At 50.8% G+C, this 25,712-nt stretch overlaps 1 protein-coding gene across 7 annotated transcripts; it reads right to left on the bottom strand.

Annotated features, from left to right (window-relative positions):
* dennd4c (DENN/MADD domain containing 4C) lies at positions 1-25,588 on the bottom strand. Of its 7 annotated transcripts, none has more exons than XM_086054598.1 (34): positions 25,242-25,587; positions 17,387-17,699; positions 16,186-16,438; positions 15,980-16,049; positions 15,707-15,876; positions 14,695-14,936; positions 14,527-14,593; positions 14,380-14,438; positions 13,988-14,132; positions 13,087-13,262; positions 12,921-13,021; positions 12,635-12,859; positions 11,588-11,733; positions 11,356-11,394; positions 11,029-11,231; positions 9,680-9,812; positions 9,386-9,592; positions 9,141-9,269; positions 8,395-8,542; positions 8,214-8,318; positions 7,986-8,105; positions 7,730-7,864; positions 6,554-7,659; positions 5,795-6,002; positions 4,973-5,070; positions 4,628-4,803; positions 4,393-4,548; positions 4,096-4,288; positions 3,863-3,973; positions 2,776-2,913; positions 2,576-2,693; positions 1,079-1,235; positions 948-1,012; positions 1-824 (listed from the first exon to the last, which is right to left on the bottom strand). In XM_086054598.1, the coding sequence occupies exons 2-34, from the start codon at positions 17,683-17,685 to the stop codon at positions 688-690; spliced, it is 5,835 nt and encodes a 1,944-aa protein (XP_085910724.1). In that variant the 5' UTR covers positions 17,686-17,699; positions 25,242-25,587; the 3' UTR covers positions 1-687. The 7 variants fall into 7 exon arrangements, with proteins under 7 accessions (XP_085910724.1, XP_085910734.1, XP_085910706.1 ...); XM_086054608.1 differs by having other exon boundaries at positions 7,730-7,861; XM_086054580.1 differs by having other exon boundaries at positions 7,986-8,318; positions 25,242-25,588.
* Between the last annotated feature and the right edge of the window lie 124 nt (positions 25,589-25,712).

The following is a 25,712-nucleotide window of genomic DNA, read 5'->3' as shown; positions in this document are numbered from 1 at the left end:
TATATATATATATATAGAGCCCCCCAGATGTGAAATGGGGATTAAAAATGGCAGCAAAACTCATGAGCACAAAATGCTCATCTGTGGCGACAATATCAATAAAACATGTGCAAATATTGCTAATGTGTGCACATGAAATGCTAATTAGTGGTCGGGAAGTGCCTGTGGCTCCATATTGGACAGCTGGTATTTCATCATGTGAAGAATACGCTAATACGTGTGTCTGCACATTTTATGTATATTGTGGCCACAATTACATTTTTTTGCCCCCGTGTCATGTCTGGGGCTCCGTCTGAATTCAAGCTACTGCTTTTTTATTTCATTAACTTTTTTTTTTGAAAGTGCACTAAGAACATTCTAGATAGCCAACACACACACACACACACACACAAAATCGGCCATGTTCTGCCCAGTGAATAAGCTGTCAGCAGAGAAACAGTGCCACTAACAGGCACTGCTTGGTATTGCAACCTCAGCACACAAAGTACCGTCAAGGCGTTTCCAGTTGACTAATTGTCACCTACGGAAAGCCGCTTGAGCATTTATTCCGCATCTTTGAGATCCATCTTAAGGTCCATGTACTAATACACTCTTTGTGCTGACTAGTAGGACAAAGGTGTACTCAAGCCGCATATGAAGGATGCAGATCAAAAATACCCGAAACCACTTTCCATTTGTCCGAAGCGATTAGATGAAGAGGGTGCCGAAAGTTTTGAGGCAGCACTGGACGCTGGCACTGGGCGGCCGATCCATGTGGTGCAGAGACTTGAGCTGCTCTGCGCTAAGCTCTTCATAGGCCAGATGGTACTCCCTGTCAAAAGCCTCTGCGGAGACAGGAAAGCACAAGGTCCATTGAGGACGATGCCACGATGCCACGATGCCGCGATGCCGATACAAGAAAAAAAAAAAAATGTAAAAAAGAGGGGCACCGCGCCGCATTCACTCACCTACGTCGATGTTCTCTCGTCCCAACGCCACAAGGGAGAGGAATAATATTTCTCTGTAAACGCTCCTGAAAAGGGTCGTGAGACGTGAGACGGCAGGTCACAGGAATGCTCAAAAGTGGACGAGTGGGTACCTCTGCCGCTTGACGTCGTCCGGACGGCGTTTGAGCTCTCGGATCAGCAGGTTGATGGGGCCGTAGACGTCGTTGGTCTGGATGTTGCGGACGATGGTGTTGAGGAGCGTGCGGACCTCCTGGTGATCCGTCGGCGCCAATGTCGCCTTCTTTTCCACTAAAAACAGCACAATTAAATCAGGGTTATAAAAGTTGGGGAATTTGCCTGATACTTGCGTTTTAGTTCATTTTCAGAGCTGGTTTGTTCCTTTTGATTAGTTTTACTTTTTAAAAACATGAAAAAAAAAAAAAAGATTATTCTTGTGTGCAAGATTACAACAAGTAACAAGCAACACACGTATTGTGCAGTAAAAACTCCCAGCCACAATTTCAATAGTGCTATTGGATAAGAGTCCACCGACTTTGAAGTACAAGAAGTGCAGTGCAAAAAACTGATTGGAAAGTTGGATGCATCACACAACAATTCAAACGTCGTGAATCAAGCTCGGATGCTCTCGCTTTCCATCCCTTGTTTGCCAAGTCACCAACTCGTGGCTCGAATTCCTGTTGAGACGAATTCCACACGCAACACTGCGAGCCACTTGCTTTTATCTGTGAGTCGGCGTCAAATTGACAGACTCGATGTCAATAGTAGTTATACTGTTAATAGATAATAGAAATACAATCATTTGTATAAATAAAAAATATCAGATAATAGCTAGTGGCCGTCAAGGAGCACGCAGGTTGCTCCAGAAAGAGGGCGTTACTTATTTCATCCCTTTTTGTTAGCTACGATAACCTCGGGCAAAATATGCTCGTTTGTCTGCCAGGATTTTTGATTTTTCATGAAAATCGTCAGGTATGGCAACTTAGTAAGTTTACTAGCTTAAAAAAAGAAATACCGGTAGCACAATTCCCTAAAGCCAAAGTCAACCCAAACATATTTTTTAGCAGAATATGTTCTATGCAGGCCCACCAGTCTAAACACGGCGTTGTGATGAATATCGCGTTCTCTGACAAATCCAGCCGTTTTTAGCTAGCTCAGGGGGCTAAAGAATTTTGTCAATTCTGTTGACGACGATGACGTCACAGTTGCTCAGGGCTCCCAAAATGACCAATCGCGGCCGACCTGTTTTCTGAAGCTGAGCCGCGATTGGTCGCTACCTGAGCAGTTGCGATGTCATTTTCAGTCGACAAAAGTGGCAAAACGTCCGCCCCCCGAGATGGCTAAAAGTGGGTGCATTTTGCTGCTTAACTTGTATTCCACAAAGACAATATTGATCAGAATGACTGCTTTCAACTAGTGGGCCTGCTGCAGAGATATTCTGGAAAAAAAAGATGTTTGGGTGGACTTCCCTCTTTAAGTGTAGATAGCATATAGAGTACACACATTCGTTTTAAGACATTGATGTTTTTGTTTGTGTTGAATAAATTTGCAGTCAAAATTTCCCATTCTCCTGGCTGATCATTTTCGCTTCAAGTAAGTAATAGGCGACCGATCTCATGACTTTGACCCACATAAGGTCCTCCAAAGCAGGTAAAGGGGATCTCCGGCCTCTTGGTGGAGGTTGATGTTGTCCCACAGGATCTGGATGTACACTTGCTTGCTGTCCTGGCACAGCGACGTCAGGGGCAGCTGCGCAGACACACACACACACCTTGAAGGCCTTGCGCAAGCAAACCACAAAAAGCGCAAGCCGACGGACGCGGCGTCCCACCTGCGCGCCGTCGTTGCAGTGCTCGGAGGTCAGGATGAGGCCGGGTAGGTGACTGGGCAGGTCCAGGCGTCGGAAATACCACACGAGGTTCCAGAAGATGATGGGATGCTGACTGAGGAACTTGTGCGTGTAAATCACCTGTTGGCGCACAGCGGCAAGCTCACGTCACACGGCCGGGCTGGCAAATTCACGGCGATTGATTTCCCCATGTTCTTCTGCCGTCCCTCGGTGCGCTTTAAGCCGCGTACGGACATCGCCGATGGCGCGGAATGCAAAAGCAAACACACAAGCTAAAGGATTACACGCGTTGCGTCTTTAAAGAAAGGAAATTGTTCATTTTAGCTACGTTGCCAGGCTGTGGGGACAGCTGGCACATTGCTGGCGCTCAATGGAAAACCCTATTGACCAGCTAGCAAAAATGAGCATTGGACATCACTGGAGGGACTCGTCTTCAAATATAATCAGACTCACGGGTTTACATCTGCTTCCGAATCTGCGCAAAAACAACTTATGTATCGAATAAAGTTTGACACTTGATTCTTCGACGTTTTGGTGTCTTCTTGTAAGTGCATCTCCAAATGCGCTGCCCCTAATTGGCCTAGATGCGCACAGCGGGTTTGAATTTGGATTTATGATTCAATGTTGACATTCCCTTTATTGATCTATTATCTGCTATTATGCAACGTCATTTTACTCGGATATAGCAAACTTCCATCCATCCGAATTGCTTTATCCTCACAAATAATCAGAATTGTGTTTAATCGTCGTAATTGTCATTCAAAAATGAGGATAAGAACTTTTCCCATGATTAACGTGGCCTAAAATCCATTGGCGCCCCGAGTTTTTCGAGACGTCGTTTGGTCGATTCGCAAGCTTCGGATGCGCTGGCACTCAAGTCGAATGAAAGAGAAAAAAGAAAGTGCGGCGTCTGAGGGTGCTATTTTCCGAATGAAAAAAGACGCATTTCCCAACTTTTTCGGGTCGAAGGTACTAACGACATGTCGGTTCTTTTCCAAAGGGAAAGAGGACGCGCGAGAAGCAAATGAATGGGAGTCGAGCGTGAGTGCTGGAAAAGCCTGGTCCTTACCTGGTCTCCCTCGTTCTCCAGAAGCGTCTCCAGTTCCTTGCGCAGCACCAAGGGGCTTAGGTACGGCACGGACACGGCTTTGGGGTTTGGCTTTCTGCTCGCCATTCCGTCCTGTTGGCGGGTCACGGGTCAGTTTAGCGGCCGCGACTACGACAGCTCCGGCCGGGCTCAGGCCCCGGCCGGGCTCAGGCCCCGGCCGGGCTCAGGCTCCGGAGACGGTTTTTGGTACCGACCGACGCCTCGCGCAAGCTGCCGGGGAGGCTGCTGGTGGACGCGGCGTGAGCGGGTCGCAGGGGGGAGTCCAGGCCCTGCAGCGGGCCGCCAACGCTGTTGCTGCGCGTCAGCGACGTGCCGCTGCACCTTTTGGCCGACGCCCGGTGCTCCAGCAGACCCAGCGGGTCCGACCGCGCCGGCTCCGGAACCGGGCTGCAAACACAAACAGGAGCGAGGTGACGTTTGGGTGAATGACGCTAGTCGGGTAAAACAAAAACAACCCCCCCCCCAAAAAAAAAGGGTTCAAATCCGTCTACCTTTTATGTGTTCCGGGACTGTGCGCGAGAGTCTCCGTTGGTTCCTCCGGAGGGAAAGCCATGCGCTCTTGTGTCTTGGTGTCGCTCGGAGCCGTTGGCTGGCCGCCGCTGGAACTGTGGAGGCTGTCTCCGGAAGCACCGGGATTCATGTAGAATCTGAAGGGGGCGAAAAATGAGCGGCGAGGACGGCGCGTGAAAGGCTTTCCCGTCCGGGACGCGCCTCACGCATTCCCACCCGCTCGACGTGCGCAAGTCGTGAAACTCGATGTGCAGCAGCGGAAGGAAGGCGGCGCGGCAGAAGGGACAATCGCTGTTGAGGTTGGAGTCGTTGGCCGTCCACCCCGCCATGATCTCTTCGTCGTACACCAGCGCTTCGCAAGAGCGACACTGCGAGCAGCTGGACATCAGCACCTGTTGAGGACACGGGGCCAAGTGGAAAAGGGGCGCGCGAGATGCGAGATGCGAGATGCGAGATGCGAGATGCGAGATGCGAGATGCGAGATGCGAGATGCGAGATGCGAGATGCGAGATGCGAGATGCGAGATGCGAGATGCGAGATGGTCGCGTTCCGCTTTCGGACCTCCAGCGCGTAGCTCTGGAAGATGCTGGAGGAGGAGGCGTGGTGCGAAGAGCCTTGCTCGCCGTCGGGAGGCCGGCCCGCTCGCCCGGGCGTTGCATCTGCGCAGAAAGGAACCTTTGAACAACTTCCTAACAAGGCCTCCTTGGGATCGCGTGGTCTGTACTTAGCAGGGCTGTAACAAAAACTGATGGCCATCAGAAAATGGGTTTGAAAGGATTGCAACTTAAAACAAAGAGCGGCACACGCAACGTGATCTTTTATTGGAGAGATAGCATTAGGAAGATTTTTTTGTCTTCATGGAAATTCCATTTTGTTTGCGCAATGAGCAGGTTGCCAATCTTTAATTGTATTTATGGGTGGCACCCTTTTTTCTCATATTGCCGAGTACAGACTTTCTAAAGGCAGCGGAGGGCACGCACACGCTTTTTGTTTTTTCAAACTAATACGTCATTCTGGAGTGTCAGCAGAAGGTATTGTCACCTCTTAAAATCGAAACTGCGCCAATTATTCGCCCCGCTGTCATGCAAAAAGCCACGAAACGCCTCTTTTAGAAACCAATTCATATGACATGCTATCTGGTCGCAAACGTAAAAAACAACACATTTGAAGTGATGATTGTAAAATGAAATTGATTTCGCCCAAACTGTTTGGTTAAATCCAGTAAATAAGAAAGTAAAGCAAGGCGTTTCCATGGCTTTCAACAGGCTAACGGTGGCTACGTTAGCGCGGCAATTTCTAATCGGCGTCTTTTGGGAACGTTTAAAAAGCTCAAGTTGGGCCAAAAGCCTTTTTCCCGTGTGAGGTGTCCGAGTCGGCGCCTACGCGAGTGCTGCGTCCCCCGGCCGGTGTCGCTGCTGCCGCTGCTGCTGCCGATGCTGGTGCAGCTGTGGTTGAGACCGTTGGCCACCAAACCGGGGACGGCGCCTCTCTCCGGGCCGTCCTCCACGTCGTGCCCGCTCAACACGTGTTCATCCAGGCTGGCCGGGAAGCCGCCGCCGCCCCCGCCGCCGCCGCCGCCGCCTTGCTCCTCCTGCGGCAACAACAACAACGACGACGACGACGACATTACAAGAAGGAAGCGTGACGAGCGGCCGCAAGAGGATCATTGGTGGACGCGTAATGAATGTTATTGGAAAGGGCAGGAAAAGGGCAAAAGAAAAATTGCATTTCAGCCATAGAACGATTACGATTAGACTGGAAGACGGCACATTTTTTTGTACGGTTTTTGAAGCACTTCAAGCTTTTTGGGCTGATTTGGAATCTGCACAAAATAAATCAATCATCTAGAAAAGTTCATTTTCGTCTTTTCGATTTGTTGAGCGGTATCATCGGCACAGGTATTCAGCATTTCAATGAATATCGGCGGTGGGTTTTTTTTCAGCATCTGACGGCCGAAAAGGGATCAATTGAAATCTTTTTTCGAGTTTTTGAAACGCCGCTCAACAAACATTCTTAAGGACATTTGGCTAAAGTCAAGAGTTGGATCTTTGACGGCAATATTTTCCCTTTGACCGCTAACAAATATCGGCTCCAAATATCGGTCCTGGGCCTCTTTGTCTCCTAGTAACGGGCATCGCTCACCTCATCGTCCGAGTAGGAGTACGCGGTGGCGACGGCCACCCACATTTTGCTGGCCACGTTGGCCGCCTGCTTCATGCCGGACTTCAGCACGTCCATTTTGGGGCCCGACAGCAAGTTGTCCATCTTGATGGCTGAAATGGAGTTGATGACCGAGCCCAGCGAGCCCCCCTGGGAGGACTTGCCGAGCGGCGACAGGGACGAGGAGCGCGCGGCCGGCCCGCCGCTCCCGCCGGGGGCCGGCGCGGCCGGCTTGCTCTTCGCCGCAAAGGTTTTGGAGCGAGTGACGGCGGCGGGGCTGCGCTTGGGCGTGTGGGCCGGCGAGGCCGGCGCCGGCGCGGGAAGGCTGGACCTGCGCTCCAGGGACTGTTTGGACGGCGGCCCGTCGGCGGAGTCTCCGAGCGGCTGCTTGAGCTCCATGCTGCTGGACTTGGCGCCCAGGGGGCTTCGCAGGCTCATGTACATTTCAATTTCCTCGGCCAGGTTGCGGGACACCACGGGGGGCACGGGGCGAGGGGCCTCCGGGCTCTTTACCGAGGTCGACTCTCGGCTCTCTGACGCCAGGAGGGAAAGAGGGTCCGCGCCCACCTCCACATCGGCCCTCTCCAGGTTGACGGCGCGCGCCGCAGACTCCTCCTCGTTTGCTTCGCTGCGTTTCCGCTCGGGCTTCTCCGTCCTTCCCTCACGCCCGTCCGCGTCTTTCACCTCCTCCTCCGCCGCCGGTGGCGGCGGCGGCTTCCCCAAAATCAGGGCCTGAAAGTCCTCCGGTTCTTCGTCCAAGTCTTGAAAAAGAGCTTTGGAAGCACCGGCGGGGCCGTCTGCAGTCTGCCCCGTGGCGAGCGCGGCGGCCAGGATGCGGGCGTCGGCGCCGAGCCGGCCGGCCATGTGGTCCACGCTTTTCTCCGAGAGCATCCCGGCCCGCGTTTCGGCGCTGAAACTTCTGCTGCGCTCGGCGAAGGCTTTCTTGCGCAGCTTCTGAGGCCGATCGGCCGCGCGCCGGGCCGCGGGCTCGGCCGGGTCCGAGGCGGCGGCGGGGGCGTCGTCGTCGTCGTCCTCGGGAAGCGACACGTCGGCCTGCTTGCTGTGCCGTCGGAACAGCTCGGCTTTGGCTGCGGGACGTGGCGTGAACCTTTAGCCGCCTCTCTTGGCGCAAGCTCAAGGCCTCGTCTCGGCTCTCACCTGATTCGCCGCCGGCGTCAAAGCTCCCGCTGGGCAATTTCACGATACTGGCGACGGTGGCGTGCGCGTCGGCAGGGTTGGGAGGCTCTGCCGCTGCAAGGGCGCCGTCCACTGATCCGGCCACGTCGCTCCCTGCTTGAAAAGTGGACTTACACTTACAAGAAGACAGTGGATCTTCCAATTGCGAATAGTTAAAAAAAAAAAAAAAATAATAATAATAATAATTCTGAGAGCAGAGCGTAGTTTTCCCAAATACCGTTTTGCTGCGTTCTGGCTTTCCTCCTCTTATCGGTCAGCAGGTCCGGCGAGCGCGCGCGGTGGGCAATCTCCTGACGCAGCTCATCCTTGGAGCCGTAGCCCTGATCGGACTGGCTACCTGCGGGTGGCGCAAACGGACGCCTGTGACCGAGGATTCCGACTCGACGCGCATCCGGCTCCGGCGCGCGATGGTCAGCTTCTCGACGGGCGTTTCGACTTGTGCGACCTTGCTTGTGTGCGGCGTCCGCCGCGCGCTGCGGGTGTTCCTCCACGTTGACGTCCCCCGAGCTGCCGGCGCCGCAGTGACTCAAGCGGTCCGCCGAGGCGCCGCCTAGTGCCAAACACAACGGTAGCGCGAGACGGCGGCCAAGCCGGCATTCGGCGCTTGAGCGCGGAGCCGAACGCACCTGTGCTCGACGCGGCGCCTTTCTTCCTGGATGAAGACTGGTCGCGCGCATGCTTGAACTGGGCCACTCCGCGCAGCACGTTGCGCAGCTTGGTCCACATGAAGAGGCCGCTGCGGTTGCGGCTGGGCCACGGGCTCTCCAGGGCCGCCTGCGGCAGGGAGCGCACGCTCAGGCTCGGGCTTCAGAGTGTCGGTGACGCTTACAAGGGAGTCGACCCAAAGATATTTTTGTCGAGAATAATTTCTATGCCGGGCTATGTCTGCGTGTGCCCTGCGATCGGCCGGCAACCGGTTCAGGGTGTAGCCCGCCTACTGCCCGATGACAGCTGGGAGAGGCTCCGGCGGATATGGATGCTCTATACACTCGTTGAAACAAGTCATTCCCATGAATATTGCGCTTGTGGAATAGGAAAAATGCAGCCGTTTTATGCCACCTCCGGGGGCGGCCATTTTGTCACTTCTGTCGACGGAAAATGACATCACAACTGCTCGCAACGCCCAATGGCGGCTGAGCTGTTTTCTGATGCTTAGCCGTGATTGGTTGTTACCTGAGCAACTGTGATGTCATTTTCAGTCGGCAGAAGTGACAAAATAGCAAAAAAAAAAAACGGCTGGACTTCTCCTATTCCACAAACACAATCTTAATCAGAATGCTGTTTCAACTAGCAGGCCTGCTGGGAACATATTCTGGAAAAAATATGTTTGGGATGACTTTGGCTTTAACAAGCACCAGATGTCCCACGAGACCTTGTTGTAATATCCGTATGTGATGGCGTTGGGATGAACGCCGGCTTTCTTCATCTCAACCAGCACTCGCACGGCCATCACGGGAAGACCCCAAACGCCGCAGAGCTGCATAACCACCCGGTAGCACACCTGGGAGGGGGGGGGGGGGGGGGGGTTAGGGGGAGAAGAAGAAGACAGCAAAAGGCCATTTGGAAACGTTGACACCGCATAGTAGCCTGAAGCGAGGGATTTGGAAGATGGCGAACCTCATCCAAGACCTCCACCTCGGTGGTCCTCATTTTCAAGAGGACGTCGTAGGCCTGCTGCATGGCGCGGCTCTTGGACTTGGCCAGGCGCACGGCGGCCGGCAGGCAGATGAACCACAGGCTGTAGCAGTGGCTGAAGAGACAGCGGGCCCACAGCTGAGGGTCGCAGTAGAAGCGCTTGGCCATTTTGTACGCCAGCTTGATCTCCTGGTGGGGTTGCGGCGGGCGCGCACGGTTAGTCAGTTGGAGGGGGACGACGGCGACGGGGAGCGGGAGCGGCGACGCGGACGCCACCTGCTTGGTGCGCTTTGCCAGCAGCGCCGGGCTACTGGAAAGACTGGCGCCCGCCGCTCTGCTGCTGATCGCCGGCCGCAACTCCCTGGGACGGTCAAAGAGCTCCATCTTCAGCCGGGGGAAACCTTTGTAACTGCACGCAGAAAAAGATGGCGCAGGGCTATTTAGAGCAAAAGTCAACCCAGACATATTTGTAGGTTTTGTGTTCAATGCCGGCCCGCTCGTTGAAACGCGGCATTCCGATGAATATTGCGCTTGCGGAATAGGACAAATGCAGCCGTTTTATGCCGCCTCCGTTTTGTCACTTCTGCCCACAGAAAATGACATCACAACCGCTGGCAAGGACCAATCGCGGCTGACCCGTTTTCTGAAGCCGAGCCGTGATCGGTCGCCGCCCGTGGTGTCATTTCCAGTCGACAGGAGGGGCAAAATGGCCGCCCCCACGGATGGCTAAAAAGGCCTGCATTTTGCTGCTCTAAACTCATATTTGATATGAATCATATTGCCTTGTGGTTGGTTGGTTGATTGGTCATTATCTGAGCCCTGAGCGACTGTGACGTCGTCGTCAGTCAACAGAATTGACAAAATGGCCGCCCCCTGAGCACAGGGCACAGAAAAACGGCTGGATTTGTCAGAGAACGCCGTGTTTGGACTGGTGGGCCTGCATAAAACATATTCTTGAAAAAAATATGTTTGGGTTGGCTTCCACTTTAAAGGAATTCGTGTTAAATGGTGATTTGCATTCATTCCGATGAGAGGGAGACTTTTACATCAAGTGCCTCGACACACACCTTGCATGTCCAAATATGAAACGATTTAATCGTTTTGAAAGTCTGAATGTTTTTTTGAAAACAGCTGACATTTCCATATGAGTAAGCCTATTTTTAAAACAATAGAAAACGATAGCCGGAATGTTTTGGGGCAAAAGGAAGACATTTGCCATTTCAAACTACTTTCATTGTACACTTGGAGAATTCAAAATAATTGCCCAGCTTTCCAGTTCAGCTTTTCTAAGGAAATTGCATTCTCTAACTGACAGACTGAAACGTTGAAGCGAAAAGGCGGCGAGTGAATTTAGCGCATGTAAAAGCTGCGCGCGGCATCACATTCGAGAACGTTTTCTGATTACGGAGCGACTTTGTTGCCTTAAAGGCGGAAGGATCTGAGCGTTGCGCCCATGCGGTCGGGCGAGCGTCAACTTTTGCCCTCACTCTCTCTGTGCGACTTGTTTTTGCTGCTATGACTATGAACAAAAGCCAGAGGAAGGAAGGAGGCCGCGCTCTTTTTGTTGCACGACTGGAGCTTCTCGTCGTCGTAGCGAGTGCAGTTCGAGACGATGGCTGGCTCACGTGTATTTCGGGCGCGGCTCCTCGTCGTCGGCGGCGGCGGCGGCGGCGGCCGGCGGCGGCGGCTCGGGTGGCATCACGAAGACGGTGTGCTCGCTCTTCTGCGACTCGTCCAGCTCCAACAGTCTGGTGTCCTCCGACGACTCCCCCTCCACCTGATGAGCAAGAGCATCAACGCAAGCTGCCACCTTTTTGGAAATATCACTCTACATTGAACACAAAAAACGCGGACGGGTATTAGGGCGAGAGAAGCGGGAAGAGTAACGCAAATGGTTCATTGACTTATGAACTCGTGAAAAGCAGCGATTTGATTCCAGCATAGGCAATTACCTTAGTGCCCTTGTCGCTGATTTTATACAAAGGAAAGAGCTGCAAGAGGCAGAAAGACAGTAAAGGCAACAGAATGGATCAGAGAAAACTTGCTCAAGACTCCCAAGCAGACCACAGTGATGTCGATTTTGAAAAAAATAAAATAAAATCAGAGTTCAAAGTTTTCATGCGGAGGGTCAGGTGAGAAAACGGGAGGGGGGGACAAGTACACGGGTGGAGGTCTCACAGTCACCTTCTCAACACAGTCGTCGAAAAATGCCAAACCGGTGTCTTTATCGCTGACAAAAGTGCACTCCTCGATGAAGCGGATGAATATCTGCGTCTTGGTGAGCTGCGAGTAGAACTTGTGGTGAGCGCGGTCTCTGCTTTTCAGGAAGCCTGCACGGAGGAACCAAACCTGTGCTCAGCTGCCAAGGTCCAAATATGCCCATGAAGGCTTTGACAACTACAAAACATCCGTCGGCAGGTGGGAGTAGACAGCAGCGACTAACATTCCTAATAGAGGCACTCATGTGATTGATTTTTCAGCAATCCCAAGTCAACTCCAAAAATGTCTTTACAATAATATGTTCGATGTGCCTTCGCTAGTCAAACAAGCCTCGGAACAGGCCTTCATCCACCTCTTTTTGGCCATCCGAGGGGGCGGCCATTTTGCCACTTCTGCCGACCGAAAATGACGTCACAACTGCCCTCGGGTAACACGGAGTCCCGGCGCAGTCTCATGAAGCAGCTGAGCCGTGATTGGCCCTTACCTGAGCCCTGAGCGCTTGCGACGTCATTTTCAGTCCACGGAAGTGACAAAATGGCCGCCCCCTCGGATGGCTAAAAACGGCTGGCTTTTATTGCTCGACTCAAATTGCACAAAGGCAATATTCATCAGAATGCCGTGTTTCAACGAGTGGGCCCGCTGGGAACATTTTCTTCTACTTAGCCTTAAAAAAAAGAAAGAGGTTTTGCCACAATTCCACCCCAAAAATACTTGTACATTTCCAAATCCAGCATAAAGGGTGGCATCATTCTCGTTCAAATTTTCAACATGTCAAAAATGAGCACATTTCCCCCAATATCATTGCACCTCTTTCAACAGCATTCCTCGGCTTTGCACATTTTCCAGCATTCACACGCAACGCAGTTTCTTCCATTTCCTAGCTCACATTTGATAACCGTTTGTTTTTCAAGTTTGCTTCTCTCTGTGCAAAGCCGCTGCGCCGGCCGGTTCCCCTGACACGCGCGGTCGTGGTCGTGGCCGTGGTCGTCGTGGTCGGCGGCGGCGGCGTACCTTGCAGGTCGTACAGGGAGTCCGCGGCCGTGGCCTTGTCGGACGGAGCCTGCGTGATGGGCTTAAGGTAGGAGCGGTAGCCTTTCAGAATGGCGGCCATGAAGCGCAGGAAGGCCTCCTGGATCTCCATCTCCAGGGCCGTCTTCTTCTTGTGCCAAGTGAAGTCGGCCTCGATGGGTGTCATGTCCACCGCCGAGTCCGTCTGCGCCGTTTGGCGGACCGAAACTGAGACAGCAGAGGGAAAGAGGTCGCGCCTCGCATTTGCTTGCGTGGTGTCTATTTGTACCTGTGGCCAGTTGGCGGTGCAAGTTGCTCAGGCAGTTGAGCAAGCTCTTGCAGGGCTTCTTCGGCAGGTTCTTCCAGTTGTTGTGCTTCTTCTCGTCCGACCTGCAAGTCGCCACAGGTTCTCTACATATGAACGAGAGAGGGAGCCCAGAGACGGCGCCACGTACAAGTAGATGGTGTTGGTGTCCAGGTCCACGCAGACGACGTCTGGCGGCGGGTCGTAAAGGTCAAAGTAGCGGGAGTCGACGCCCACGATGAAAGGGCACGGGGCGTTGAGGACGCCGGCGAGGGACAGCGGGCACAGGGGGATGTAGGGACACTGCCACTGGAAGGGGAAGATCATCTGAGGAGAGAAACGGGATCCAGTCACTCCCGAACCCATGTCAATCGGTTCCTCCGCTAAAATACATTCAAATACAGCGCGATACCTTTCCTGTGGCCCACCAAAGCAAATTAAGTTGAGGCGACTTCATGTTTCTTAGGACATGGATTTGTTCACTACTTACAGCCATTAGAAGCATTCCCCACACACACCTCACTAAATGCCTTCTTCACATAAATTGCATTTGGTTGCCACCGTTTTCCATGACTTCCCATCTGGAGAAACGCTCAATCAGAATCAGAAGAGGCGCTTCTACGTTTACGCGACGTGGCCCTCGGCGGAAACCACGACTGAAAATGAGCGACAACAAAGTCGTATGTTTACGGTGGACCCGAATTGAAAAACACCAACGGCGGCATCGCAAAAACTGGAAAAACACTCATCAAACGCGAGCGCTTTTTTCTTCTTCCGATGCTCAACTTTGTCTCGCGTTCTATTTGCTGCAAACATATTCATATTCGCTGTGCTGTTTTGCACTTCAGGGCCACCGCATGTATCCATTTTGAGATGAAGCCATTCCTCCAGAGTTTCTGCCTTTGCGCATGATTTGATCATTGAACTGGGTAGAGGGAAAAAGACACGGCCGTAGTCGCTTCTCAGCGAGTTCTTTTTTTTCCCTCCCCAAACAATATGAAGGTCTTTCTTTGCTCCCCCTTAGCCCAGCCGGACGATGCGACTTTACTCACGGCCACCACCGCCTCCGCCACTCCGGTCAGCACCGCCGGCCTGAGCGAGTGCAGCAGAATCTTGCTCTCCAGCAGAACAAAGTGCAGCAGCGTGGCACAGTTTTCCGAGCCCAGGTTCATCAAGAGGGTGCCGTAGTCCGCGCCGCTGGTGGCGTGGGGGAGGAAGAGCACACGGGTGAGCGGCCGGCAACGGCCCGAGCGTCAACGACTGGCTGACCGGCTACCACTCGAGGCACCCGTTGGCCTGAGGTGCTTTTTCAAGCTTTGGAGAGCAAGAAGCCATCGTGACGCCCTCCGTGGCCCGGAACCACGACGACCTCTTACTGGGCTTACTGTGGGGAAACGGCACTTTTTTTTTTCCTTTTGTAATTCTCGAGAGGTTCCGGCGTTACCTGAGCGGTAAAGGTGTAGAAACCGGCTGCGAGAGGATCAGGGTGTCGTGCGCCGACAGCTTCGAGACAAAACAGAGCCACGAGTCAAAAGCCGGTACGCCGGCTGCTCGGAAAGGTGGCTCCACGCGAGGATAAAGAAGAGCTCACTTGGACCAGGATTCGGGGCCTTTGCGGTGACGGGAAGGACACGTTGTGCATGAAGTGTGAAATGTGCCTGTGGGGGGGACAAGGGCAACATGCGAGAGTGACCACGCAGCATCCAGGCTGAAAGTCTGTTGACATTTTTTTTTTCTTTTTGAAATGAAAACGCTTCACTTTTCAATGGGCAGCGGGTGCGGGCCGGAGACGGACAGCTTGTAGAGGAACATCAGGAATTTGCGGAAGGATTCAAAGAAGGGCCATCGCGAGAGCAGGCAGATGCATTTATTGGCGTTCAAGGGACGGTCGGGGACCATCTTCTTTTCCACGGCGGTGAGCAGGCCCAGGTGGATCTTCTGCTTGTCGCTCAGCAGCTCGGCCGGGTACGGCTCGTAGAACTGGATGGCCGAGCCGTACACCTGAGCGCGACGCGCACACATTTAACCACGCGCGCTCGTGGAAGTGGTGGAAGAAAACACAACCGGAAGAAACGTTGGAATCGGAGATGGCTTTATGTGTCCCGAAACGCATTTTGGATGCCGTTTCCAAAAATGGCTCCACATTTTGTCGAGCACATCAAGTTGTCGAGATATTTTCATTTTTACTTACTGAGCGATGCAAGAATGCGCAATACGCACTACATCCACACGATGCCGAATCCAACCCTTGATTCATAAATACGACTAAATGTCGCACTAAATTACATATTCTATGACTGTTATTATATCACTATTACTACTATGAAAACCTGATGCGCTAGAGAAAAAAAATTCTAAATGAGTGCAAAATCGACAAACGTGTACTTGCATCTCTGATTTTTTTAAAAATGGAAACATTTGTTGAGCGCTGCAATTTGAAAAATTGGGCAGTTTGAAAAATGTCCATTTTTCTTTTCTTTTCAGAAAAACGTGACAAATTGCACTCAGGGGTGCTCTGACTTGTGTTGCCAGCCGTTTTGACGCGTCTTCTTTGCCGAGTTACTCCGAGGTCAATTTACACCGTAGCCAAGCTGCGCACTGACACCTTGACGCGAGCGTAATGCGGGTGACAGCTGGGTAAGAAGGGGCAATTTTTCCCCAAAAGGTTTTCGGCGCCGTCCGAACCCAGATTGCGCTACAGCAAAGTGTCGTGCGCCAGGAGCCTACTCGCTTTTGTGACAAACTGAAAACGGGACGCAGGCGCCTCTCACCTTTTCGCCAGAGCCGATGGTCAACACGAAGGTGGAGAAGACGGGCAGAGGGTCTCGGGTGTTTGGCGCCCAACATTCGATCTTGGCGCCCATGGGCAAGCAGAAGAGAGGAACCGACTCCGACAGCGGGAAAGACTCGTAGTCCTCCTCCGGGTAGCGAAACAGGAGACCTGAAAAGAGAAAAGGCAAGCGCGACGCTAATTGCCGACACGACGGCGAGCGCGGAGGAACGCCGGCCGAGGTTTGCCAAACGGCTTGGTAGCCTGGACTCACCGGCTTTGTAGGTGATGGAATTGGACGCCGACACTGATTTCTTGTAACACACAAACACACTGGAGCCCCACTGAGAGACAAAGAGGAAAGGCAAGCTTCGGTGGGACTTTTGCGCCAGCCCAACCGGGCATGGGTTCATCGGTCGCGACCGCCGCGGATGAGGACTATGAGCCCAAATGTTGAGCTTTTGAGAAGCCGTGACCCACCATGCCGCAGTTGAGGTTCTTGTCCACCTTGCAGAAGGTATGCGGTGGCGTCTCGCCCTTGCTGCCGACGATGACGCAGATGTCGGTCACGGCCAGCGAGTTCTGCGGCCGGACGGGCGGAGCGCGGCGGAAGGTGACGAAGATGCGCTGCGAGGCGGCCGAGCTGTTGTTGACGTTGGCGCAGCGGCCGTACGGCGTGGCCTGGATCACCTCGCAGCCCTGGATCAGACGCTCCTTGCCCTCGTACAGGACGCTGAGCACAGGCAGAAGGCCCGCTTAGAAGCGCTCCAACAATCTTCATTCCACTTTGCGTCTTCCCTTTCAAAATGGCCTTACTTCTCGCTTCTGACTGGAGCAGTTTTGATTAGTCCTGAGTTTTCTCCAAAATGCTTCATTTCATTGAGTTGGATTAGTTTCAGCATGAGGGGTTTTGGGGTTTTTTTTTTAGTGTATGGAGCACAGGTCGGGGGCAACATTCAAAAAAGTACAACTAACCGCCACATCTGTTTGACTTTCCATTCTCTGTAAAGACGCACAGCAATACTGAAATAGATACTACATTTCAAATCAACCCCCGAAAGCTCGTCTCTGTGAAATGACATTTATACCATAACGACAGCTAGTTCTATAAATGTCAAATGTAGGATCAGTCAGGAACCAGGAATGTGTTCCCGGCGGGAACCGCGAGTTGAAACGCGGCATTCTGATGAATATTGCGTTGGTGGAATATGAGTTAAGCGGCAAAATGCAGCCGTTTTGAGCCTCCTGCGGGGCCGGCCATTTTGCCACTGCTGTCGACTGAAGATGACCTCGCGACCGCTCGGGGTAACGGCCAATCGCGGCTCGGCTTCAGAAAACGGGTCAGCTGCGGCCTGAGGCCTGAGCAGTCGCGCCGTCGAGTGACAAAATGGCCGGCCCCACAGAAGGCTCGAAACGGCTGCATTTTGCCGCTTAACTCGTGTTTGATATTCATCGTATTGCCTTGTTTCAACTAGTGGGATGGCATAGAACAAATTCTTGAAAAAAATATGTTTGGGTTGAGTTCCGCTTTAAAAGCGCTCTCAATTTTATTTGACTTTTTTAGCTATTGTGACTCACTCGAATCGGTTCTTTGACGTTAATCAAAGAGCTCTCCGACGCAAGTGTGTATTTACGTTCTCCCCGCTCACGCTCAGTTTGGGTGCGGGAAGGCGACGCGTACCCGACGTCGATGAGCGGCGGCTTCCCTCGACCGCGTTTGTAGCACAGGAAGAGCTCGGGGCTCTTGAGGCTGCCGTGGTTGAGGTTGGCCGGCTGGCCGCCGTGGGTGCTGTCGATGCAGGTGAAGCCCTCGGGCACGGCCTCCCCCGCGGACCTGTTGATGATGGCCAGGTCGGTGATGGGGGCTTTGGGCCCGCTCGACTTGGCCTCGGAAAGGTCGCGCTCCAGCGGCGCCGACTTGTCCGTCAGGCCGGCCACCACAAAGTAGTCGGTTACGCGGTGACCCTTGTCCTCGATCATGGCTCGACGTGCACCTGCGAGGTAAAAGGCATTTCGTTAGCCTCGTGGCACGATCGAACAGTCTGCTTCTTTTATTTTTTGGGGGGGGCTCTCTCCACTTTGGAAACTTTCCATGGGCATCTTTAAGTAGGACTTGAGGCTAACCGAATGGAAAGGTATCATTTTGTTGAGAAACGTAAGCCTTTGTATTCCACAACTGTACTCTATGTTAACTGTAATTTTTTTGGGTAATTAGTCCGAGGATAAGAAAGGAGACCTTTGTAAGTTGGGGTTGCCACAGTACTAAAAATTAGCAATACAGCAGGGGCGGAAATGATTCATCACTAGACCGGGATGACAATTTGCGCTTACTTGCTCGATGGGGTCTCCATATCTGATATTATTGCATAATAATCGGCGTGTGATGGAAAGTTGGAGAGGGCACGGCCACGTCACACACGCGCACGCCGCACGCGACTTTTTATGGAAGCAAAGAAGCCTGCGACCCGGGCACGGGAATGCAGGCTGGACGGAAAACACGGTGAAGAGGCCAAAAAAAGACGAGTTGAGGCCGCTGCAGCGCAATGAAAGAAGCGCGTGCGGATCACGGCGCTGTTCCAAACATGTCAGCAAAGTCACGGGAGATCCTCCGAGACGCGGCCACTGTTGGAAAAATGCAGCCAAAGGCCTCAATTCAGCAGACGCCTTGGCAACGTCTAAATGAAGCGCGGCTGCCAGTGGTGCGTGGCAACACTTTTGGAAAGGAAACTTGACAAAACGCATTTGAAAATGTTGCCTCCATTGACAAAGTTCACTTTTTCCAGCGGTGAGTCAGCGGAGTGAGGAAGTCACTATTTCAATACCCCTGGAAGTTATGACGCACTCCGTTCATACTTTGCTTTAGTGAGCATGCACAAAAGAAATAATAGCGCTCGATTCTGTCGGCGCAGCCTATCAGTAATTTATTCGTCGTAGCTTCGACGTTGGCGCCTTGCCCGTCCGTGTCAACGACTCGTTTGAAGTCTCGCAGGCCGCCCGGGAGTCCGTCCGGCTAGTTGGAAACGGGCCTGGAACGCAGCACATTCCTTCTTCCCGCCTTACAACAATGTCAGGAAAAAGCGAACTGAGATAAACCATCAAATCTACGCTAATGTCTGCTAGCATTAGCTGGCAGACTTTGCATTTGTATGCGTTGTTGCTTCATGGATGTTCAAGTAGCGGTTGTTTGAAGGTTTATAATGACCGTAAGGTCGATGCTAATTTCCGTTAGCGGGTCTATGGGGGTGATGTTAGCATTAAGCTAGCAGAGTTTTCTTGCACAAAGTGACAGCATGTGGTTTGGTTGATCATTTTGGCGACATCACAATGTTCAACTCTCTTTTGCTTTACGCGTCGGTTTGACAGTGATTGGCTAACAACAAATGAAAACAAGAATATTGTAAAAAGTGCGTTGTATGAAGTTTAAGCGTGTTTTAATGCGTTTAAATGTGTTCAAAATAAAGCTATGCCGCTGATTGTCACCTGAGGTGGTTCTAGGAATGCGATAAACAAGGTTTGACTAGAGAGCGCTTCCGTGTCACAGTGACTGTGGACAACTCGTCACGCCCCCCCCCCCCCCCGCGCGTCCCACACAAATGAGTCTTTGTGAGGACCCCCTGATACTCAGGCATCGCCGCCGCCATGGCGACCGATCCCCCAACAATGCCAGGCTGCCTTGACGTTGAGCCGCAGAGGAGAAACTGTACTTCGTCCAGAGAGCGTCCACTTTGATGATTTGAATCAAGCCTACGAGTGGAAAGCAAACGCAGCAGAGGGCAAGCGGGATCACCCTGCACTGCGACGACACACTCCAAACATCTCAAGAAATCTTTTTAGAAATCTCCTGCGTGTTCTTAATGGATTATTGAAGACAACAAAACATGTTACAATGGATAGTTAACCCTGCAATTGAAGAAACCTAGCTGAGCAGTGACGTTTGAAATGACTTCCTTCTTTGAAAAACAGCAACACCGCTGCTATTTCTATTTGTTAACCCATCTATGGCCTTTAGCATTAAGCTAACTGGACTCTCTTCAGGCGAGGCTATGTGGATGTTTAAAATACACAAGTTGAATTCACGGCTAGCATATGGTGCTCTTATCTCAAAACGGTGCTTGCAAGTGGTGCTGAACAATCAATCAGAACGGCAAGGTAGAATGCAATTTAGCAGAATGAATTTTGACGTCTACACAGGTAAATGTTTTTTTCCCTCTTACTCTTTCACATACATGTAGAGCGTATAATGTATAAGTTCAATGCTGAGAAAGTACATTCCACATGTGTAGAGTGCATAGCATTGTTTGATGAAACACGAAAAGTTGACGTGATGAAGCCACAGATTTGTTTTCATGATTTTCTTCTCTTTATTCCACACTAGTTTGGTGGACTTGTGTGGAGTTGGTTAAAAGACGGCAAGTCAATGTTTTTAACAAGTTAACAACTCCATTTGAATTAGATAAACAAATTAATTGCCTTCATTTTTGCGTTTGCCTAACCTAGGGGCCAAAAAATGTATGTACAATAAATCGGATATTGTTTACTTTAATAATAATACTGTAATGTCATGCTTCTGTTTGTTAAAAAATACATGTGAAGATGACGTTGAAAAAATGGATATTAAATCATATTACATACTCAATCGCAATACTGAGGGTGGGAAAAAATTGCAATAAAATTCTTTTTCAAAATCATTCAGCCCCACTTTGCCAAACATTTTGCGACATTGTTGGATCGGCCGTGACATCGGCAACACTGCGACGCCGCTCGGCTGCCGTTCGACTTTCCATCCGCAACAAAACTATTTCCCGACACTCGGCCAGTCGGTCGCATTCAGAATCACTGCTGTAATCTGTTCCGCTACTGGCCCTAACTTGCTCGCGAACGTAGCGATGGTTGCGACCCGGAGCAAAGAAAAGAACACACACAAACAGCATGTGTACATGGAAATAAACCCAGGGTGTTGTTGTTGGTGGGGAGGTGGGGGGGTCTGCTATGATCTCATCTGTTGGACACAAAAGAGCCAAGCGGCCAGCGCGTCCGTCCACTTGCGGCAGCTGAGCGTGACACTGGCCGCCGGCATCATCGCCACGTCGCACTTACAAGTGACACTCACAGCTCTGGCGAGACGCAGCTCTTTTCACATTTTTCCATTTATTTTTAGTTTACGCATTAACGCATGAACATTGTCGGAAAATCTGATTTTTTTTTTTTTTTTCTCTGTTGTAAAGTTAAGCAAATACGAAAGGACAATGTATTGTAAGACACTCAAATGTTCTGCCTTTAATTCATGCATTTATAGCACTGAGTGTTAAGGGACCAAAAATCCATTTCTTTTATTCATTATATATTTTTTAAATTCATCAGCTGATAAATCGGTTATCGGAATTGTATCTTGCCAAATATCGGAATCGGCCCAAAAAATAATAATAATAAAAAAGTCCATATCGTTCAGGCTCAAGACATTTTGACAATCTGAAATGGAGGCAACAATACTCACTGGTACGATCTTCGCTCTCTGCTCACCGTGCATACCGCCACCTGCACTCTGTAATCCAGCAGTATTATCAACCGGTTATCCGAACCCGCACGACTGTTGATTCATCTTTTCTGCCCCAAACAACCGGAACACTCAAACAACTAACAAAACCCACTTCAGCCATCCCAACATCAAATAATAAAGTTAGCGAGGGACACCGCACACGATGCAATATACAAATCGCATTGTACAGTTTGTTGCCTCGGAATTTGCATTTATTTTGCTTTGTTTTTCTCTGCCGTCTGCTCCCAGCGCCGCACTGCAAATAAGAATCTCTTCTCAACTGCCTTCCGGGTTAAAGAAATACGTTTCGCTTCAAATAAGAAAGAGCACACGTGATTAGCACATTTACAGACTGTATCATTCATATCAACGGCGATAAATTCTGTTTAAGGGCAAGTCAACCAAAAGATATTTGTTTCAAGAATATGTTGTTCTATGCAAGCCCACTAGTTGAAACAAGGCATTCTGATAAATATTGCGTTAATCCTGCCCTTTTTAGCCATCTCTGGGGGGGGCATTTTGTCTCTTCTGTCGACTGAAAATGACATCACAACTGCTCAGGGCTCAGCTAACGACCAATCGTTGCTCGCCTGTTTTCTGAAGCTGAGCCGTGTTTGGCCGTTACGTTGTGACGTCATTTTCAGTCGGCAGAAGTGACAAAATGGCCGTCCCCAGAGAGGGCTGAAAACGGCTGGATATTACTCTTGTTCCACACCCGCATGAGGAGTTTGACTTCAGCCACCGAGCGCATTTCCTTAGCGCAGATGTGTAAAAAGGGAGCGCGGGTAGGAGATGTGGGTCACGGGGTCAACTGTAGATCGTGCGCAGGTTAGGGCTACTTTCTCATAACTTTCCCCACTTTATTTTTCATATGAACGAGCAGCTGAGTGAAAAGTGGCTCATATGTCAGCTGACTTATTTGAATAAGCGACTGCAGTCCAAAACAGAAATCCTCGGCAGCCGCAGCGTCGTTGGTCTGCTCGTCACGCCTACTTTGTCTCCTCGGCCACCTGACATTTGAGCTTTGTCAGGGCGATCAAGTTCGATGGCGCAGCAAATTTTCCCCCCAGTTACATGTAGTCAGTCGCAAGTGGCATTCAGCGAAAAGATCAAGTAAAATGATGGGGTTTTTTGGGGTTTTTTTTTTTTTGCTCATGCAAGAGTACAGGCACGCTCTGCTCCCTTTGGCTGCTATTCCAGGTAGTGACACGCCTAAGCCAACATGTCAACGCTCAACAGGAAGTGGCAGTCAAAGTGGAGGACGGGGAAAAAAAATGTAAAGATTCTCCCAGGCCATGAAATGCCATTTTAAGTCATTTTATAACATAACCATCCAGACCGTTCAATTGCTACGGCTGCACCTTATGTTTACTGAACCACAAAAACATGGCAAGATTGGCAAAGAAGAAGCGGATTGCCACAAAGACAGGAAATGGGCGACAAAAGAGAGTGTGCGACGAAAGCTTACGATAGTTAAGCAAAACTCACAAAATGACTCAAGTTAAATTTGAAAAAACACCATCATGAACAAAATCATGTAAATGCTTTTACAAAAACTAACTGAAACTACATCTGACGTTTAAAAAACAAACCAAAACTATAATTACAGCAAAAATGTCTTTCATTTTTGTGTTTGTCAATTAATATCATAAATGAGCCGTTGGGGTCGATTGTAAGTGTACCGTATTTATTTCTGGGAAGTCCGTACAGAAGAGAGAAGGTCAAAGAGTTATTGGAGAATTGCAGTTTGATTCACTTTATTAACTGAATTTAAAACAACTACAGACAAAATGTCATCAAAACTAACTATAATGGAAAATCCCAAAGTGTGGTTCTAACCCTGGTGGCTATTTTGAAAGGCTATGAACCATGGCACCTTTGCATTTTGGCCACAGAGACGCTCCACGCTTTGCTTTCTAGCGAGAGGTATGCATGAAATGACAACAACTATGGATGAGAATTATGCCAAAACAATACGAACGCACTGGCGGTTTCCGGCATATGCAATGTGTGCATGAAACTACGGTAGGTACCGAACTGTCATTTTTGTTGGTGGACCCCTTTTAGGCCACTTTGAATGCAAAGCGCTACAATGAGCCCGAGAGTAAACACCTGCGAGTGCGAGGCCGCAATGCAATCAGGCGTCGCGGGGCAGGCAAGGGAGGGAGTGGAGGTGTTATATTTCCAACCGTTGCACGCATGCAACCACATAACTAGGTCATCGTAGAGACGCTGCAAGTGGACAGGCAACCCGGGCAAGAGCCAAGGGCCACCGGCCAAAGGGACCCCTCCGACCCCGAGAGAGACGCTTGATATTGGCCCGTATCAGTGACAAAACAATGGCGCGGCTGTAGTCGCTGCAACGACAACTAAAGGGGGGATTCCCCGTGAAGGGCCCCCTACGAGCTGCTGCTGCTGCTGCCGCCGCCTGCTTCGTTTTGACAGGAAACTTGGATTTAGAGGCTATTTTTAAGCTTGAAAGATTTTAAAGGGGAGGTCAACCCAAACAGAATATCTTCCACATGCAGGCCCAGTAGTTGAAATGATTAAAATGGCATTTGTGGAATATAGGTTAAGCAGCAAAACGCACCCACTTTTAGCTAGCTCAGGGGCGGCCATTTTGTCACTTCCGTCGTCGAAGTTTACATCAAAGTTGCTCAGGGCTCAGATAACGACCAATCGCGGCTCACCTGTTTTCTGAAGCTGAGCCACGATTGGTCGTTATCTCAGCCCTGAGCAACTCGGGTGTCACCTTCAGTCGGCAGAAGTGACAAAATGGCCGCATCCCGAGCTAGCTAAAACGGGTGGATTCCTCATATTCCACAAACGCAATATTCATCAGAATGCCGTGTTTAGACTAGTGGGCCTGCATAGCACGTATTGTGGGAAAAAATATGTTTGGGTTGACTTCCACTTTAAAGGCTTTCTTAGTCTCAGTCATAATTTGTTTAGGTTGATGAATTACCATCAATGAAAACTGCAGAACAGTTTAGTTAATTGGGGCAAAAAGTGCCTAAAAGATCATATGTAAACTTTTCCCCTCTTCCTGAAAGTCATTTGAGGGCTCCACTCCAGTAAGTAGAGAACAGAATGTCATTTGCAGAAGAATAAAGCAATGAACATGAAAGGATGACTGAATTTAATGTTCAAAAATCAAGTTCTTGTATTGTACTTGTAAAACGTTGGAGGCACATACACAAACATGGAATTCCTACTCCTGATTTGGATGTAATACCCTCAAAGCTGAAGCTGAAGGTCTGCCGGTTTGTTTGATTTCAAAGACGATACAGTCCCTCGGTGATCAAGTGACCAGTCTTAATTTCCACCATTTTTTAAAGATACTGTAGGAAACCTGTTGAAATGTAAAATCCAGCCACCCTGCCTCCCGTCCCCCTCTAAACAGTTTGCATGAAATAACATCATTTCTAATGACACGTCACACATTGCAAGTACGGCGGTAGAGAAACGGGCTGAAGCCATCGTTGACTCTGTTTTCTCAATTGCCGAGGACGTTTTGTTTGTTTACTTGCGGCGTTACGTCACGGTGAGCCGACACAATTGAAGGCGCTGCAATGACACAACCGGTTTCGGGAAGCTCCCAAATGGGGCCCCTTTACTGGCGTTTGCCTTTTGCACATTTCAAGCGTGATCTATCCATTGCATTATTCATGCAGTGCATTGGAAGTTTGCTTTCGGTGGTGTTTGAAAATGATCAAATCCATCGTCTTGTTTTGAGTGGATGGGGGTGGGGGCTCTATAGTCCTGGCTGTGACCCCCCAGGGGAGCAAGAAACGCCCCTAGGTCAATCCAATTGTAGGAAATAAACAGCATTGGCAGGAACACTAAATGTGTGTGCACTTGTGGATACGTGGCCGTCGCCACTTTCCGTCGAGCGGTGGAAGGAGCCAAAGAAGCGCCACAAGTCGTTTCGCCAGTACTTGGAATCGCGAAAGAGTCTCGCGAGCGGACGCTGGAGAGGAAGACGTCGCTACTTACTTACCGGCTGTTTACACCACCGCCAGGGCCAATGTTGACATGGAAGCAAGTTGCTGTCGAGTCTGCTCGCCAAGTTCCGCACTTCGGACGCCCGCGCAAGCGCCTCAACTCGACGCTCGGTCCCAAGTGAAAGTTCGCCGGCAGGTGACTTGAGTTGGCCGCACTTTTTCAAGCGCGGCTCTTGCTCGGGCACGCCGGCGCCATGTTTGAGTGCGCCCTGGTCGTTTTGTTGCTGCGCTTTCTTCCTGCGAAGCTCTTCAGGCAGGCAGGCAGGCAGGCAAGGCGAGGCGAGGCGAGGCAGGCAGGAACCGCCCAGAGTCGACAAGCGAGTGAGCGCTAAGGCCAACACGCAGAGGCGTCATCAAGCTAGCGAGTCTGGGTTTGTCTTTTTCCTGTTTGCGATTTCAGAGTAAAACCACATGGCGGAAGTGCACCTTTTTCCACACAATTCAAGTCTTTGAGTCACTGAACAATT

The sequence above is a fragment of the Filicampus tigris genome, chromosome 2, assembly GCF_054856515.1.
Source record: "Filicampus tigris isolate MCC_2025a chromosome 2, RoL_Ftig_1.0, whole genome shotgun sequence".
Classification (NCBI taxonomy): Eukaryota; Metazoa; Chordata; class Actinopteri; order Syngnathiformes; family Syngnathidae; genus Filicampus; species Filicampus tigris.
The sequence above is the reverse complement of the archived record's forward strand: the minus strand, read 5'-3'. Positions and strand labels throughout refer to the sequence as shown.

Bases quoted from the DNA above. Each gene is read 5' to 3' on its own strand.
- dennd4c (XM_086054580.1), bottom strand. From the start codon at position 17,685: ATGATCGAGGACAAGGGTCACCGCGTAACCGACTACTTTGTGGTGGCC. The intron at 9,593-9,679 runs GTGGCGTCCGCG...CAACCCCACCAG, and splicing joins TGGCAAAGCGCACCAAGCAG to GAGATCAAGCTGGCGTACAA. The intron at 3,974-4,095 runs GTCGGTACCAAA...ACCCGCCAACAG, and splicing joins GCAGCTTGCGCGAGGCGTCG to GACGGAATGGCGAGCAGAAA.